The 16,970-nt window shown below is 67.4% G+C and overlaps 3 protein-coding genes across 3 annotated transcripts; 2 read left to right on the forward strand and 1 right to left on the reverse strand.

Annotated features, from left to right (window-relative positions):
* Positions 1–3,677: 3,677 nt before the first annotated feature.
* On the forward strand, positions 3,678–11,552 carry PFL1_02741 (uncharacterized protein; the record flags this gene model as incomplete). The annotated part of the gene is made up of 1 exon (XM_007880256.1): positions 3,678–11,552. One exon carries the CDS (start codon positions 3,678–3,680, stop codon positions 11,550–11,552), a length of 7,875 nt encoding a protein of 2,624 aa, XP_007878447.1.
* Positions 11,553–12,908: 1,356 nt separating this feature from the next.
* Positions 12,909–14,407, forward strand: PFL1_02742 (uncharacterized protein; the record flags this gene model as incomplete). The annotated part of the gene is made up of 2 exons (XM_007880257.1): positions 12,909–13,234; positions 13,336–14,407. The coding sequence occupies 2 exons, from the start codon at positions 12,909–12,911 to the stop codon at positions 14,405–14,407; spliced, it is 1,398 nt and encodes a 465-aa protein (XP_007878448.1).
* A 98-nt stretch (positions 14,408–14,505) lies between these two features.
* On the reverse strand, positions 14,506–16,569 carry PFL1_02743 (uncharacterized protein; the record flags this gene model as incomplete). The annotated part of the gene is made up of 1 exon (XM_007880258.1): positions 14,506–16,569. The coding sequence occupies one exon, from the start codon at positions 16,567–16,569 to the stop codon at positions 14,506–14,508; it is 2,064 nt and encodes a 687-aa protein (XP_007878449.1).
* Positions 16,570–16,970: the final 401 nt, after the last annotated feature.

Below are 16,970 nucleotides of genomic sequence, written 5' to 3' on the forward strand. Positions count from 1 at the left end.
TACCGGTACCGGCCCGCCGTCCCGTCCTCCTCCTCCTCTCTCCCTCTCTCTCCGCGTCGTCGCCCGCCCCCCCCCCCCCCCCGGTCCGGCGTGCGAGCAAACTATGGCCGGCTACGGCGCGATCCATGCCAGGCGGGCTGCTCAGCCGCCGGTCAGGGCGATGGGAACTCTGCGAGCTAGCCAGCAGGCCAGCCAGCCGGTAAGTACCAGAGCGATGCCTGCACGCCGCTGCTGTCTCTCGATCAAGAGCACTCGCCCGCACCGCTCCCGACCCAATTGCGAGCTAACTACGGCCAGCGCGGCGCGGCGCAGCGTTATCGGCCACCCGTACGCGCGCGTGCATCCCGACCACCGTCATGCCAGGAGTCGAGCACGGGATGCAGGCCACAAGAGACCCTGCCTGAGCAGCAGCGGCAGAAGCAGCACCGCGAGAAGCCGAGGGGCACTCCTCTCAGCCAAGCCAGGGCCCTGGCGGCCAGGCGGTGCCTCGATGTAACCTCTACGCGCGGCCCGACCCGGAGGCCAGGGGGGGGGCCATCTACCGGAAACAAACAAGCAAGCTAGCAAGAAGCGGTCGTCGCCAGGGCGGATAGAGCTAGAGTGCCGCGTCGGTCAGAGGGCCAACCGGTGGCATCGGAAGCAGCCGCCTCCCGGCCTCCCATCTTGCTGGCCATGTCGACGGCCTCGAGCGTCTGCCAACGTGCGTGCTCGCTCGCCATACCGGCCCATATCACCGTGCCCTCTTCGTCGTTGCGCGCTGCTGCCGCCGCTCAGCTTGACCACCGCTTTCCGTTTCACGCCACGCACGCAGCCTTGCTCGGCCTGCTTCCCTCCCGCTCGCTGCCGTCCACAGGGGCAAAGGCGAAAAGGGGACAGGCCGAATATGGAACCGTTTGGCGGTCTTCGAAAACGGCACAGAAACGGGCGGGCGCCATTATTTGGCTTCCCGTCGCTCCGAGATGCCGAAGAACAGCAGGCAGGCAGGCAGCAGGCAGAGGCCTGACCGGCGGCGAGCGCGTCGCGTCCGAGACATCGGCCTGCCTGGCCTGCCTTGCTTCTTCTGCCTTCTGCATGGCAGGCGGCCAGTCGCCGGCCTCGCTCGCGCACCTCCCAAGCGCAGCCGTTCAAGACGTTCCCTGCATGGGCCAGCCTACGACGTACTCTGAGCTCTGATTTAGCGTCGAGACCAGCGGCGAAAGAAAGGCAGGACGAGCAAGAGGGACCGGGAACGAGAGGTGTTGGTACGGCCTGGCCTGGCCTGGCCTGGCATCGCCTGCGGGCGTGGTGGTGATCAGGGGCAAAGGACGGATCGACCTGCCTGCCTGCCTGCCTGCCTGCTTGCCTGCCTGCCTGCTGCACCTCGCCTGTGGGGTCCACCCGCCTGCCTGTCAGGCGGTCGCAGCCAGCCAGATATGACGCAGGCAGCAGCACGTACGCTCGCCTGCTGCCTGCTGGAACGCGCCCAGCTGCAGCGCTGCCCCGCCCCTCCGCCAACCCAGGCCGCCGCAGCGTGCAACTCACTACTACTCGTTTGCGGCGCCCCGACATCATGGCGGATCGCCTCGCTCGCCACCTTGTCGATTGGTTGGCCCATCGCCCAAGGACGGCAGGGGAGAGTCGGCGGGGCTGGGAGTCAGAGTGGTGGGGCGAGGGCGTCCAATTTCCAGCAGGCGGAATTTATCATTCTTATTGCGAGAGAAACAGGGAGAAGAGGCAGGACGAGGTGGCGTCGGAAGATGGTCGGTCGGACGGCGCTGCTGGCGCACTCACGAAGGAAGCCCTGGGGATATGGCGGCAGCCTGAAGCGGGATACGGATCGGATACCGGTAGACCAGCCAGCTCGCACGGCGGCCTCATCGTGCAAAGCGCTCGAGCGAGGCGTAGAAGGCTGGGCCGAGCTATGAGGGCGCGGCCCGGCGGAGAAGGAGAGAGAGAGGGAGAGGCTAGCCAGGCCGAGGCTAGGGCCAAGCAAGCAGGCCCCCTCTCAAGAAAGGGTCCTCCTTGGCCCGCCCGCTTCGCTGAATGCGTGCCCGCGCCCTCGCCCCCGCCCAAGCTCCGCGCCTGGCCCCTTCGCCGAGGCGCCAGTTTCACGTAGGCTCTCTGGGCTTGGGCGGGCTGCGGGCCTTTCCCTTCGTTCAACGACGACTCCTCGCCCTCATCCTCGTCGTCGTCCTCACTCTTCCTCGGCCCATCCCGCTGTCCATATCGGGCCCACCGGCCTCCATCTTGCCCCTTGGCACCTTCCATTTGCCTCCCTTCTTTCACGCCGACTTCTTAATCTCGCACTCCTCCGAGCGCGCTCTCGGCTCTGGCACCGTCGGCTGCTTGGCCCTTGCCTCGTATCGATATCCAGACTATCCTATCTCGACTTGCCTGCCTCATCTCGTTCCTGCCCCGCAGCTGGCGCTCCCACCCGCATCCGACCAGTTGATCGGCTTCTCGCCCATCTCCGACAGCCCGGACGCCGTCACCATCCACCACCACCACCACCATCACCATCACCATCACCAGCGCCGTCATCGCCCATCGCGCCAGACACTACCGCTGGCGTCATTGTCGTCGTTTTCGGTCTGGAACGACTTCTGTTGACGGGCGCAGCCTCTGACCCTCGATCGGAGCCAATCATACCCATACCATACGATATTTGCAGACTCTTGCCGCCCGCCTCATTCACCTGGGAGCCCTCATCTTTGCTCCCATCGTCGTCGCTCGCCGTCGCACAACCGCGCACTCGCCACCAGCAAAGCTCGGGCCAGCACCACCTCTAGCCCACCCCCAATCCTCGTCCTAATCGGAACAGCGCAGCTCGAAGTCGCCCATCGCCGCTGGGTGTCGCAGGGTCATCACGCATCCGCGCTTCTACCGCCCACTTCTTTGCCCACCTCGATCCATTACTGCGGCTTGACACCCGACCGAGGCGGAACCGTCGACTGCGTCCGAAACTTGCGCAGTCCCCTCACGAGCTACCCGACGTACCGTGCTACCGGCCTCGGCGGACGGAAAGGCCTCTTGCTCATAAAGGCAATCTCTTGTACTCGAGACGGTCCAAGCAGGCTCCCATCGAGCTCCACCGAGCCACCGACCTGGATCGTCTGCATCTCTCTGGCACAGCCTGGCACCGCAACGGCAAAGGCTGCCCTCGCTGCTACTCGACCGCTATGCATCGCCCACCCGCCGCTCTCAACCTGCTCTAGACCAACATATTTGCTCTGTGCTCCCGTCTCCATCGTCCGGCACGATCGGTGCCGACTCTACATTCGTCAGGCCTGCTCCTGCGAGCCGGTTTCTGCGGTATCGCTGCAAGGGGGGAGACCGTATCCGCTCGCGACTCCACGGCCCGATACAACCCTGGCCAGGCTCTCTGACCTTTTCAGGCTCGACTGAGCACCAAACCGGTGAGTGCGCTTAAGCGCGTGTCTCAACCCCTAGACCAAGGTCTCATCCTTCCAAACGGCCGCGCTTCGGCCATGCCTACACCGAACCTCCACCAAGCCTAGGTCAAAGGGCTCAGGCCTGACCCGCGCTATGCTGAACGTTGTCTGATCCGTCTGCTCTCCCGCCGTCTCGCATCGCCTCGTCGTCCCAGCGCCCTCACTTCTACCTACAAGTGTCGGTCGGCCATTTGGCTCGCGCGCTCCCCATCGTCGCGAGACGGGAGCCCGCGCGCCCCTTCCTCCATGTCTGCCGGCGTGACGATAACGTCGACCGGTCCACCCCGCATCGTCAGCTCCGAAGTTGGCGAGCCGAATCGACCCGCCAGGACGGACCGACTGGATCCAGTCGACGTCAACGAGTTTGGCATCCCCCGTTCCGAGAGCTCATCGCGGCTCGAAGCAGATCTGGGCCCGAGCCTCAGCAACGTCCTCAAGACCTTTGACTTTTCGTCTTCCCACGCCAGCTTTCAGTCGAGCTTCGGCGTCGACAGTAGTGTTCAGGCCACCACCGACGACGACGACGAAGACGACGAAGGCGAGGAATCGTCCGACTCGACCAACCTCACCACCAACCCATCGACTCCTGCCTTTGCGCGCGACAAGGAGGCTGCGGCCACGGCGCATCAGTTTGGACGCTTCGAGACCCTTGCCTCGCCTCCGCCGCCACCCCCTCCATCCGCGGCGACCCTCCCCTTCGCTACCGCCCTCGGAGTTGCTCGCTCTGCTGTTGCTCCTGCCACGGCCACCAACGCTGGCGCCGTCCTCATTCCTGCCACCACCACCGCCGTCGCAGCTGCCACGTCGCTCGAGGCGGCTTCCATCGCAGACTTCGGAGCCCAGTTCAGCCCGGAGCGGATAGGCGGCCCCGAGGAGCAGATACCCAACAACACGGGCTATTGGGGCACTCGGCGCCTGCTCTACCCACTCAGCGTCGGTGGAGGCGACCCTTTTGCTGCAGCGACGACCTCGACGCCGCAGCCGCCGCTCGTGTCGATCCCCTTTCGCCCCGCGGCGTCCAGGGACACCCTAGGCTCGGTTCACTCGATCAGCTCGGCGGGCACGAACAGCGTCCGTGGGCCAGGCCGCGCCAACTCGGACATCCGCACCTTCCCAGACACATCGCCGATAGCGAACCGAGCCGCTGTCGCGCCGTCGGAGCGCAAGGGCAGCTTTAGCGCCCTCACAACTTCCGGCGGCAGCAGCAGCCGCGGCAGCGGCAGTGTCAGCGGCGGATCGGGCAGCAGCGGCAGTAGAGATCGAAGCGGCACACTTACGAGCGCGGCCGCCGGCTCCATTCGCAGGCTCTTTCGGAGTGCGACGGCGAGCAGCAACGACCCGAGCTCAGGCAGCAAGGGACAGCCAACGCAAGGGCCAGGCCCTTCCTCGGCCTCTAGCACAGAGGTCATACTCGCCGCAACGCTGCCTGTCGCGGGTACGCAACTCGGATCCCGATCAGCGCCGTCGCTGCCCACAGGCAACGACCAGCAGAGCCAGCAGGCGGCCCCGACGAGCAAACCGTCGGCCGGTGTTCAGGGGGACGAAAAGTCACTACCGAAACCTACTTTGCCGTTCCCGTCGAGCGCAGAGGCTCCCTCGGAGCGGCCGCCGACAGGCTCAGCGCCCTTGCTCGCCGGCATGCCCGCTTCCGGCAATTCCCGCCTGTCCCCGGCGAGAGCGCCGACCACGCTACTTGGACACCCGCCGCAGACCTCGCACCTCCGCTCGGATACCGTCGGATCGTCCGAGTTTGGCTCCAGCAGCGGGCCCAGCTCGGGACTCCACACGCCCGCAGGCTCGATCTCTGCCGCCTACGGACGCAGCAGGGAGAGGGCGGAGAGCTACGTGAGCACCGGCTCAGCATCCACCTTCCACGCAGGCACCGTGGCCAAGGCGACGATCGCCACGGCGAGCTCGGCCACCATCCGCAAGCTCGACCGGACCGACGGCGCGGCCCGTCCGATCCGCCTCCAGAAGAGCAGCGGTTTCAGGACTGCCGGGTTCGCCAGCAGTAGCCAGGCGGATTCGAGCAGCCTCTCAAACGCCGACGATACGAGCGTCGAGATCGACGGGGGCGACGTGACGTTGGGCCCGAAGCCTTCCATGCGTCAGGGCGCGGAATCCAACGAAAGCTCGTTCGAAGCGGGCCAGCTGTCGGACAGCTTCGGCCCCAAGGCGCCGTCCTCTGTGGTTTACCTCGACGCCGGTGCTGGCGGGCTGCCAAAGTCGGCCTTCTCGGACACGCTCTCGGCGCCCGTGTCGCGATCGCCGTCGGGCAGCAGCCTCGGCGGCCCGGACGCATCGCGGGAGCAGGAGCACGGCACGCTGTCGACCTCTGGCAGCCGCGCCAGCGGCTCGTCTCGTGATGCCGGGCGGCAAGGCTCGGCCTCGGTCAGAGCCAACTCGAGAGCGGCCTCACGCTCGCCTCGCAACCCGCCAACGGTGCTCGTGGCCGACACGCACGAACCGGCCCCGGTCGCCGCCGGCCGAGGAGGTGCCTCTGCCTCCGGTCATCGCATTGCTGGCGGCCCGAACGGCAGTCTCTCCGTCGATGTGGGCCTCGGGATACGCAGCGGCCGCTCGTCGGCCGACACCAGCCCCGGCGGCTCCACGCGGCCCAATCTCGGCCTGGCGCTCGGGGTCCTGCCCGAGTTCGGCGACGCATCGGTCCCCACGGCGCCCCTGTCGAGCTCGAGCTCCTGGGGCGGCTCATCGCTCCTCGGGGCGCACGGCGGCGGCTTCGAAACTGGCTCCACGAGCGGGTACAGCCGCGATCGCGGGACGAGCATCTCGACCAACCTCTCGTCTGCGATGCTCGAAGAGCCGGTGTGGGGCCAGAACCGCTTCGTCGCCAGCTCGGCTCCCGATCCCACCCTCGACTCCCTCGCCGCATTTGCCTTTCCGTCGCCCGTGGTCAGCAACACCTCCAACATGCCGACGCCGACGCCCGGTTCGGCCAAGCTGCACGGCGCCACGCTCCACTCTGCAGCGCCCTCGATGCAGTCGACCGCCTCGACGTCGATCGGCTGGATGCCTGCGTCGGTCAGCCAGCACAGCCTGATGCGGGTCGGCGGCCACTCTCGCGCGCTGACCAACACGACGCAGGTGTCGACGGCCAGCCGGAGCCATGTGCCGGCCTCTTCGGCCGGCGGCTCGACGTTCAGCGCCGTCGGCAGCAGCCTCAACCTGCTAGGCCTGTCGCAGCTGGCGCCCAGCACCCGCGACGAGATGCTCAACCGGCTCGTGCTCGACCAGGCCCGCGTCGACTGCCAAGACTACGGCCTGCTGAGCCTCGAGGACGTGGCCAGCGCCAAGCGCGAGCTCAAGCAGCTCGACAGCAAGATCGCCACCATGAAGGTCAAGCTCAAGGTCGAGGCCAAGATCCGCGACGCCGCCGTCGCGCTCCGCAAGGCGCATCGCAAGGCGCCGTCGAGCGTGCTGTCGCCCGTCAGCCCGGTGCCCGGCACGCCGCACGGCCTCGCCTCTCCCTCGATCGGCCCGCGCGGCCGCATCTCTACGAGCGAGACAAAGGCAGACGAGGACGCCACCACGGCCATGGCCAAGGTGGACAAGGTGACGCGGGACCTGCTCAAGCTCAACGACCGCGCCCAGATGTTGCGCCGGATGGTGCTCGAGCACCAGGCGGCCGCCCTGATCGAGCGCGTCGACGCCCTCGAGGCGGACCGGGCGCTGATCGAGGAGCGGCTGCCCCGCCTCGCCACGTCGGCCTCGACGGCGTCCCTGGCGCGGTCCGCGTCCTTTGGCGGGAACGCCAACGGCCACGCCAACGTCTCCAGCATGACCATCCGCGAGAGCCGCGCCCTGACCAGCGAGGATATCCGGGCAGGCGTCGACAGCGACGAACCCTACCAGCCGCAGGGCCCCAGCTACCCATTGAGCCACAGTCGGCTCGTTTCGAACGGCAGCATCGGGAGCGGCTTCAGCTTCCTCGACGCCAGCCTGCCGGAACAGGTCAAGCGCCTGACCGACGAGCTGGACCAGACGCGAGGCGCTCTGGACCGGACCCGCCGCCAGCTGACAGCGACGGCCGACGAGATCGAGGCGAGCAAGCGGCAGGCGGCGGCATTCAAGCAGGAGCTCGAGCAGAGCCGGCGAGAGGCAAAGGCCGCGGCCGAGGAGCTCATGCGTACGAGCGCGCAGGTGGAGGCGCTGCAGGATGAAAAGGACCGCTTCGCACCAGAACTCGAACGGCTGCGACAGCAACTCGACCAAGGACGTCGCGATGAGGCAGAGGGGCAGGAGGCGCTCCAGCTCACCCTCCAGCAGCGGCTGGATGCTGAGCGTCGCGAGCACTCGGTCCAGCTCGCCAGCCGCGCAGAGGCAGCGGTACGCGAGGCCGAGCAGAGGCTCGCGGGCCAGGTGGCCGAGCACGAGGCCAACGCCAGGGCGGCGCAGCAGGCCCTCCATGCGCAGCAATCGACCCTCGACCAGCTGCGAAAGGAGCTTCAAGAGTCCCGCGACGCGCAGGCCCGATTGCAGTCGGTCCAGTCAGAAGCGCAGCACGAGGCCCACGCAAAGGCTGCGCAGCAGGCCCTAGAAGCGCAGCAGGCCACGGTGGAGCAGCTGCAGCAGGAGCTGCGCGTCGCGAAAGAAGCCCATGCCAGGGCGGTGTCGCTGCAGGCAGATTCGAAGGACGAGGCCGACGCCAAAGCAGCTCAGCAGGCACTGGAGGCCCAGCAGGCGACACTCGAGCAGCTGCGAAGGCAGCTCCAGGACGCCCAGGACGCCCGGACACGAGCGCTCGAGGCCAGCGATGCCAGCAGCCAACGCGCGGCAGAGCTCGAGGCAGAGGCGAAGGCCGCGCAGCAGAGCCTCGCTACGCAGCAAGAGGCCGTCGCGGAGCTGCAGCGGGAGCTGCAGGAATCCCGCGATGTTCACGCCAAGCTGCAGTCCGCCCAGGCGAGCCAGACCGGCACGTCTCGCATCGCGCAGCTCGAGGCCGATGCCAAGGCAGCCCAGCAGTCCCTCGCGGAGCGAGAGTCGACGGTCAAGCAGCTGCAGAGGGAGATCGAACAGCTGCGGAACGCAAGCGTCGCCAGGCAGCCGGTCCAAGCGGCGGCAGTGCAGCAGGCCGATGCTCAAGCGACGCAGACCCTCGAGCAGCTGCGAAGGGAGCTTCAGGAGGCCCGGGAAGCCCACGCCAAGCTGCAATCGACTCAGCCGCCGGGCATCGGCAGCAGCCGCAGCGCAGAGGACGAGGCCAGTGTCAGCGCGATGCAGCAGGCGCTCCAAGCTCAGGACACGACGCTCGAACGCCTGCGGGGGGAGCTCCAGCGGTCGCGCGATGCCCAGGCCGAGCTTCGGTCCGCACAACTGAGCGACGTCACAGGCATCCGCAGCGTCGTGCCCACCGCCGACGCCGAGACTCCCCCGTCCCGCGAGCTCGCCAGGGTCAAAGAGGCGCTGGAGGAGGCCGAACGTCGAGCTTCGCAGCAAGGCGCTCAGCTTGACAAGCTCACCGCTCAGCATGCGCTCGTCGAGAAGGCTTCCGCGGATCGCGCCTCAGAGCTGGACAAGGTCCGCTCCCAGCTCGCCGAGGCGCAGGAACTCGCCGAGCAGCGCTCGCGCGAGCTGCAGCAGGCAAAAGAGGCGCAGGCTGCGGCCGACACGCTGGCTGCCCAGCGGGCCTCTGAGCTCGACACGGCGGCCATCGCGCGCGCAGCAGCTGAACGCCTGTCTTCGGACCAGGCGCGGGATTTGGTCAGCGTCAAGGCTGCCCTGAGCGCCGCCGAGCAGCAATCCGCTGAGACTCATGCTCGATTGGACAGCCAGCTTCGGACCACCACGTCGCTCCAGGGTCAGCTCGAGGAGGAGCGGCGCGCCCGCGCCGATGCCGAGGCCAAAATCGCCGCTGCACAGCAGCAGGCGCGAGAGGCCGAGGCTCGCGCCCTCGCCTCTGACGCGGGGCTGCGAGAGCTTGAGCTGGCCGTCGGAGCCGAGCGCAAGATCATGGCCGAGCGCGACGAGCTCTTCCACGCCTTTGAGCGCCGCCTCGAGAGCGCCGAGAGGCGGCTGCAGGACCAGGACAAGCGGTGCGCCCGCATGCTCGGCAAGCTCGAGGGCCGTGAAGAGATGGACGACCTGCTCGAGCGCATCAAGGCCGGAGCGGGCGGCCTCGTCAAGAAGAAGAAGACGGCCGGTCAGGACATTGCCGACCTGCTGACGAGTCTTGAGACGCACATCGAGGACCTCGCCGACGAGCTGGCCAGGACCGGCGGGACCGCCAACGGCAACGTCGGCTCCTACAGCTCGCCCGCCCTCCGCCAGCTGGAAAACGAGCTGGACGAGGCCGAGCAGGAGGCCGCCCGGTGGCGTGACGAGGCCGAAACAGCCAAGCAGCAGCTCGAGGAACTGCGGCGCGTGGCAGAGGCAAGCGCATCGAACATCAAGACCGCCGCGGCGCCCGAGTCGACTCGATCTGCCGCTCCCTTGCCGTCGCCATCGGCGCGGGACGACGACAGCGTCAAGGCCCTCGAGCGTCGGATCGAGGCCCTGACGAGTCAGAACAGCGACCTGGAGCGGCAGCTGCGAGCGGCCAACGCGTCTGGCCCCTCTTCGGGTCCCCTCGGCGGTCCCTCATCCGGCAAGGGCGTCGGCAACCTGATCAGCAAATTCGGCGGCGGCAATGTCCCGGCACGCGGACTCGGCGTCGGCGCCAGCCCACTTCTCGGGTCCAGCCCACTTCTCGGGTCCAGCCCACTTCTCGGGTCCAACGGCAGGCGGTCCGTCAGTCATTCGAACGCCGGAGAGGCGCATGCGGAAGTCGACCCAGAGACGAACCGGCAGCTCCGCGAGGCTCAGCGGCTGGCCTCGGCCGTGGCCGGCATGGTGCCCGATGTCGATGCCGCCGCCGCCTCGACGCTGGACCTCAAGGCGCTCCACGCGGCCTTTGAGGCGCCGCTCCCGACGCCACCGGTCTCTTCGGGGGCCGACGACGCGGACATGGCGGGCGCCGCATCGTCGTCGCCGGCGGTCGCGGCGGCCGCGCTGCGACGCGAGATCGAGGCCATGTCGCACAAGCTGCGGGGCGCCGTGGCAGCCAGCCGGACCGCCATCTCGCGAGGCCTGCAGGCCGAATCGAGTGCCTCGGCGCTTCAGACGCAGATCCGAGAGGCCGAGGCGAAGCGAGACGAGTTCAAGGCGGCTGCAGAGGAGCTCGAGTCGAGGCTGTCGCATTCGGCGCTCGACATCGAGACGCTGCGGGAGCGCGAGCGCAAGCTGGAAGAGACGCTGGCCGAACTGCGCGAGCAGCTCTCGGAGGGCGCGCGGAGCGCCCGGACGCACTCGACGTCGTCGAGCAGCCTCGGTCTCCAATTCAAGGTCGAGACGATGCCGTCGTTTTCGCCGCGCAAGAACGCCAAGAAGCTCGTGTCGGTTTCGACGTCGACGTCTCCGCCGCAGCGACGCCCGCCGCCGCTCAAGCCCATGTTGGGCGGCATGCCCAGCTGGACCGCCGCCGCCGGTGCCGCCGCCGCAAACACCACCAACGCCAAGCGCGGTGCCAACGAGGCGAGCCTCGCGCTGCCATCGCCCGGCCTGATGCTCGAGGGCATGCACCTCGTCTCGCCGACGCGATCCGCCGGATCCTCGTCGCCGCTGCCGTCGCCGTCGCCCGCCCGCTCGCCCGTCAAGCTCTCGCTGCCCCCCTTTGCCTCGACGCTCGAGACGCGCACGGGCGGCAGGTCGCCCGAGCCGCCCCTCGAGCATGTCTCTCCCGCGCACTCGAACGTCTCGCTGCCCACGGCCTCGGCGGCGGCCGCAGCGGGCAAGCAAGGCCCGCGCACCATCACGCTGGGCATGGACACGTCGGCGCTGATGCTCAAGATCCGCAACCTGGAGCGCGAGCTCGTCGTCGCCCAGACCTATCAGAAGCAGTCGGAGAGGATCCGGGAGCAGGAGGCCGCGCTGCGGCTGCGCGAGAGGCAGATGGACGAGGAGCGCCTCCGCGACGCCGAGATGAACAGCCGGCTGCTCGAGGAGCTCAACGAGAGCAACCGCGCCCTCCAGGCGGCCAAGGAGCGCGCCGAGGTGGAAAAGAGCATGCGCATGATGGACGAGATCAACGAGCGCAACCGCCTCCTCATGGCCGGCAAGATGTGAACCTCCCTCGGCGCACTCGACCCGCGGCGGCGGCGGCGGCGGTGGCGGCCAGGAGGAGATGCAGGAGGTACCGTCGATGGCCCGCCTCCCGTCTGCACGCCGCGCCTCCCAACGCCACCTTTCCAACCGATCTTCTACACGCTCTCCCTAGACAGGCATTGCCAGGCCGCTTCGCTGCTACGAGCCCGTATACCTTGCCCTTCGCAACCGCACCCGTGTACTTTTATGGAATCACGTCATCTCTGCCGCTCGCCCGTGTGTCTGCGTGTCCGCCCTCCCACGGCCGTACCCTCCCGCTTCCATGCGCTGCGCCGCTCCGTGCCGTCTCTTCTAGCACCGATCGGCTAGCCAAACGCCCGCCTTCATGTCGTAGAGGCCAGGCAGGCGGCTTGGGACAGAAGACGCCGGGAAAGCTCGCAGACGAACCGCGCCGCCTAAGACCTTTATCACGAATTTCGGAATTGCCCTATGTAGGGTTATGTAGATGCACTTTCGCGCCCTTCACATCGATAGGCCGGTTGGCCCAATTGGTAAGGCGTCTGACTACGACCATAGCACACACGCCTTGTGCTCCTTGCATTCGCAATCAGGAGATTCTGGGTTCGAGCCCCAGGCTGGTCATCACTTTTTTCTCCTGCGCTTTCTCCGCATTCGTGACGGGGGGAAGGCTTTTGGGAGCCAGGGAGGAGGGCGGGTTTTAACTAGGATCCAGATTCTGGGTTCAAGCCCCAGGCTGATCAACTCTTTTTGCCCCTTCCATCAGGAGATAGCTCCGCCATCCGAAAGCCCGGCGGACCGTGTCGAGTCGTGTTCTTTTTCCCAGTTTTGACTCCCCTCGTGTTTTTGATTTTTATATGTATTAACATTTTCGAGTCCATACATCAGCGGGTCCAATCGTATAGTGGCTTATTATGCTGTCTTAGGGCTTAAACACGGAATCGAACCGTGAGCTGTATGACAGAGGTCCCCGGTTCGATTCCGGGTTGGACCCTCCTTTTTCTTTTTTCTCTTTTTTCCAACTCTTTTTCCCCTCCTTTTTTCTATCGAGAGAGCTCGCTGTATGTTTCTGTGCGATTCTTAACTGCGGGCGTCATTTTGGCAGATGACGGGCTAGAGTCGTGGCGCGCCGCTTGCCTGGCCTGACCGGTCTGTGCGCCGGGTAGCGGCAAGAGGCCGGATAGCCGACCGGGGCCAGCTGAGCGCGCGCCGAGGCCCCACAACGATGCCGTCGCTCGAGGGTCGTCTCTTCGTTCCGACAACCACCCGCCCCGACCGTCGATATCCTTGCCGTCTACCGCAGCCTCGGTCTGATCTGTTCCACGACATCGACGACGACGAGCAGAACCACTGCCCAACATGGCCGAGCTGAAACCCGTGAGCGACCTGGCGCGGCTGTCGAGCCGGGTGGTGCGCATCCTGGCGCAGAACCCGGGTCCGTACACCCTCAACGGGACCAACACGTACCTCGTCTCTGCGCCGTCGTCTTCGTCGCCGTCTTCGTCGTCCTTGCCGACGACGGCGGCGCGGCGCGGGATCCTCATCGATACGGGCGAAGGTGTCGAGGGCTATATCCCGCTCCTCGAACGTGCGCTGCGCGGTGGTGGTGGTGGTGATGAGGGCGCCGATGCGTCGACCATGGCGGCGATTGGGGACGAGGGTGTGACGACTTGGGTCAGCGATATGTGAGTTGGCCTGGCCCGGCCCGGATGACGTTCCCCGTCGTCGCGACCGACTGGCACTGCGGTCTGACACGCTCCTCTCGGCCGCTGCCGCCATCGGACAGCATCTTGACGCACCGCCACGGCGACCACACAAAGGGCCTTCCCTCTGTCCTCTCGCTCCTCTCGCGCCTTCGCTCCGAGTCCCAAGCCGCATCTGCAACGACGGCAGCGACTTCGACGCCGCTCGCGCCGCCCCGCATCCACAAGTTGCCCGACACCGAATCGGACCCGTCGCTGATCGAGAGCCTGCACGCCCTGCCCTCGGGCTCGTTCACGTCCTACTCTGCCTTTGACGGCCCCTCGCCCCTGTGGCCGCTCAAGGACGGCGACATCATCGCATGCGCCGACGGCGACGAGGCAGGCGCAACGTCGCTCCAGGTCGTGCATACGCCCGGGCACACCGCCGACCACATCTGCCTGCTGCTGCGCGAGGAGCGCAACCTCTTCTCCGGCGACCACGTCCTCGGCTCCGGCACCACCGTCTTCGAGGACCTCAACGCCTACCTCGCCAGTCTGTCGCGCTGCATCGACCTTTTCGCCGAGATCGGCCCCTCGTCCTCCGTCGACGGCAAAGACGGCCGCAGCGACGGCAGCAACGACACCGGCGACGACGAAAACGTCATCTACCCGGCCCACGGCCCCGTCGTCGCGGCGGGCAGGGCGACGCTGAGGACGTACCTCTCCCACCGCCTCGAGCGAGAGCGCCAGATCCTCTCGCTCCTCTCTACGGCACCGCCGCCCTCGGCCCAAACCGAGGCCGAGCGGGGATGGACGATCACGTCGCTTGTCTCGACGCTCTACTCGGCCTACCCGGAGCACCTCTTCCCCGCCGCAGCGCGCGGCCTCTTCCTGCACCTCCATGCCCTCTCGGTCGACAACCCGCAGGCGGGGCGCAGGAAGAGGGTCCGGCCCAGGTCGTTGCCCGAATTCGCAAAGGGGCAGCCCCGAGCCGCCACCGAGGCCGAGGCGGGCGTGGTGCCCATCCCCAAGAACGAGTCGCAGTACGCCCAGGTCATGGACATCGTCTGGGACCTCATCCCCGATCAGGGCGAGAGCGGCACGGAGCAGCAGGGCGCCGGCGGTGAGGAGCAGCAGGCGTCAAAGGCCGCGGCTGCGACGGGCGAAAGATTGTAGCGCTGTGGCCGTGGTTCTGCCAGAGAAGGGGCATGCCGTGCAACACAGATGATAGCGATACGATGATTGGTGCAAGTGGCGGCCGTGGCCGTCCGCCGTCATGCCCTCCCCTCGCTTCCCCGCGCGGCGCGCGGCGGGGACGTCGGCGATGCCTGAGCGCGGCGAGCACTGGTCGGAGACGGCGGCGGCGGCGGGCTAAAGGACAGGACGCAGTGGCACGTCGGGCAAAAGGCCTGGTTGGTCAGCCAGGCGACGAGGCAGGTGTCGTGCAACTCGTGGCCGCAGTCGAGCCGGCAGAATGGCCACTTGCGGCCCGCTTCGTCGCCGGCCCCCGAGCGCGGCCGGGCAAACTCCGGTCGGGTCAGTTCAAAGCAGATGCTGCACGTCACCTCGTCGGTCGACATCCACTTGTACCTCTTGCCCCACTTGCCTCCCCCTCCCCCCGCCGACGATGCCGCCTCGTCGCCGTAGGGATCCGTGTCGGGCCGATCGGTCAGCTCGACGCCCCATCGCCGCCGTACGAATTCCAGGCATTCGACGCTCGCCCTGGCCTTGGACCAGATCGATGTGAGCGACGAGAGCTCGGATCGGAGGCTGAGGAGTGAGAGGACCGGCGGAAGGCTGGTGGGCGAGAGCGTGGGCAGCCGCAGCGTGACGATGGCGTAGAGCAGCGAACCGACCACCTTGTCAAACAGCGAGACGACCGTATCCGAGAGCCAGCGCGTCGTTACCAGCACGCGCTGGTGCTGCAGGCGCGGCGCCTTGACCCGGCGTCGAGGCGTCGAGGTCGCAGAGGGGGAGGTGGCTGGTCTGGTCCGTGGATCAGCATCGCCTTCGCCGGCAGAGCTGACGTCGGGTGCCGGATCGTCGGCAAACAGGCTCAGAGGAGCGATGGGCTGCGTGACGCTCGTGGAGCGCAGCACCTCTCGACCATCGGTGCCCACCTGGCGGTAAATCTGCTGTCGCGGCGAGGAGTCATCGGTTGCTTGCGTGGGTGGGGCATCGGCGTTCGGTGCCGCCGCCATTTCGCCTACGCTCGCAGCGGTCTCCGGCCTTCTCCGCATGCCCTCGCTCGCTACGGCCTGCTCGCTGCCGGTCTGGATGGCCCTGGCAATCAGAGGCCGCCGTCCGGGGCGCCTGTTGATGCCCGCCGCAACGGACCGCGAGGACGCCGGCGCTCCAGACAGTGCCGCTGCGAGGCCTGGAGGCAGCGGGAGCAGCTCGATGATGCTGGGCGAGTGCGAGGGCGAGGGCAGACGAACGACCTTTGGCAGGAAATCGAGAGCGGCGTCGTCGATCTTGAACAGCGTAGAGACGAGAGAAAGCAAGACTGCTGCCAGCTCGAGGGCCACGAGCAGCTTGATGGGCAGGAGCGTCTGTTGACGTCGGGCGGAGCCGAGGGGAACGGTTTCGAGGCCAAGGGAGGCCCGCTTGGCACTGCACCGGAATGCCACGGCGTCGATGAAGGGAGGCGTGCCAATCGAGAGGGCAAGGACGGCCAGGACAGAAAGCTGGATCAGGGGCAAGGTGAAGGCGTGGAAGCGGGACCTTGAGCCGATCAGGGAGCTTTTCACCACGCCGTCCTCGATGGCCATGCCGACGAAGCGGATGCCCCACAGGGCGTGGAGCGTGAACACGGCGGGCAGGACATGGCTGTCGATGAGAAGGCCCCAGCTGGGCTTTGGCAGCTTGAAAAGAGAGCCCGGCGCGGGCTGGGCGTCATGGGACGAGGCGGCGGAGCGATGCTCGGCGCTGGAGGCGCTCGCGGGCGTGGGCTGCGACGGGGCGGTGGCCGTCGAGGGAGCGGGACTGCCGTTGCTGGGTGGAGAAGAGAGCGCGGCAAAGGGGGCGAGCTGCGGCGGTGTCGACGGCGGAGCATGCAGGGAGAGGGGGTTGCTGGCGGGGCGAATGGGTGCGGCGACTACGAGGCCGTCGATGATTGAGACGGTCCACTCGGTGCTCGAGCTCGACTGGCCGCCGGTCGCAGCGCCAGAGGGCGGGCCGTCCGAGCTTACAGCGGTCGAGTCGGTGTCGAGCGGTGCATTGTGCGGGCTCAGAAGGAGCAAGAGCAGCAGCAGGCAGAGCCGTGGGCGGTAGATCTGCCGCCGGAAGTGGTCGATGGTCGACGAGCTAGGGTTGATGCCTGCTATGGTGAGGGGCATGGCGGTGACAGGCGGATCATCCGGGCAGAGGGCGCTTCGAGGGTACCGTGATGATGAGGTCCGTCGAGATGGCGATATGTAGGCAGACTGGGGTTGGGCTGCAAAAAAGTTGGGGTCCGATGTGGTGGAGACGAGCGGAAGGCAGCGTGCAGGGCCGGGAGAGGGTGGGGGTCGGCGGATCCAGGCTAGGGTGGGGCAGCTCCCGGCCCTCGAGCTGCTGGGGAGCCGCACGCAGCTTTAGCTCGCCACGCTTTGTCAAGCCTCGCTGGCTTGCCAGCCGCGCTCTAAATTCGGTGTGGAGGGGCCGCCGCCAGGCCAGGCCAACCAGCGGCCAGCGAGCGCTCAGCGTGAAAGGCGGATCCCTCCGCGCCAGCAGGCCTATGGCCATGACAGGAGACTTC

This window comes from Pseudozyma flocculosa (genome assembly GCF_000417875.1).
Source record: "Pseudozyma flocculosa PF-1 unplaced genomic scaffold scaffold00008, whole genome shotgun sequence".
NCBI classification, from domain to species: domain Eukaryota; kingdom Fungi; phylum Basidiomycota; class Ustilaginomycetes; order Ustilaginales; family Ustilaginaceae; genus Pseudozyma; species Pseudozyma flocculosa.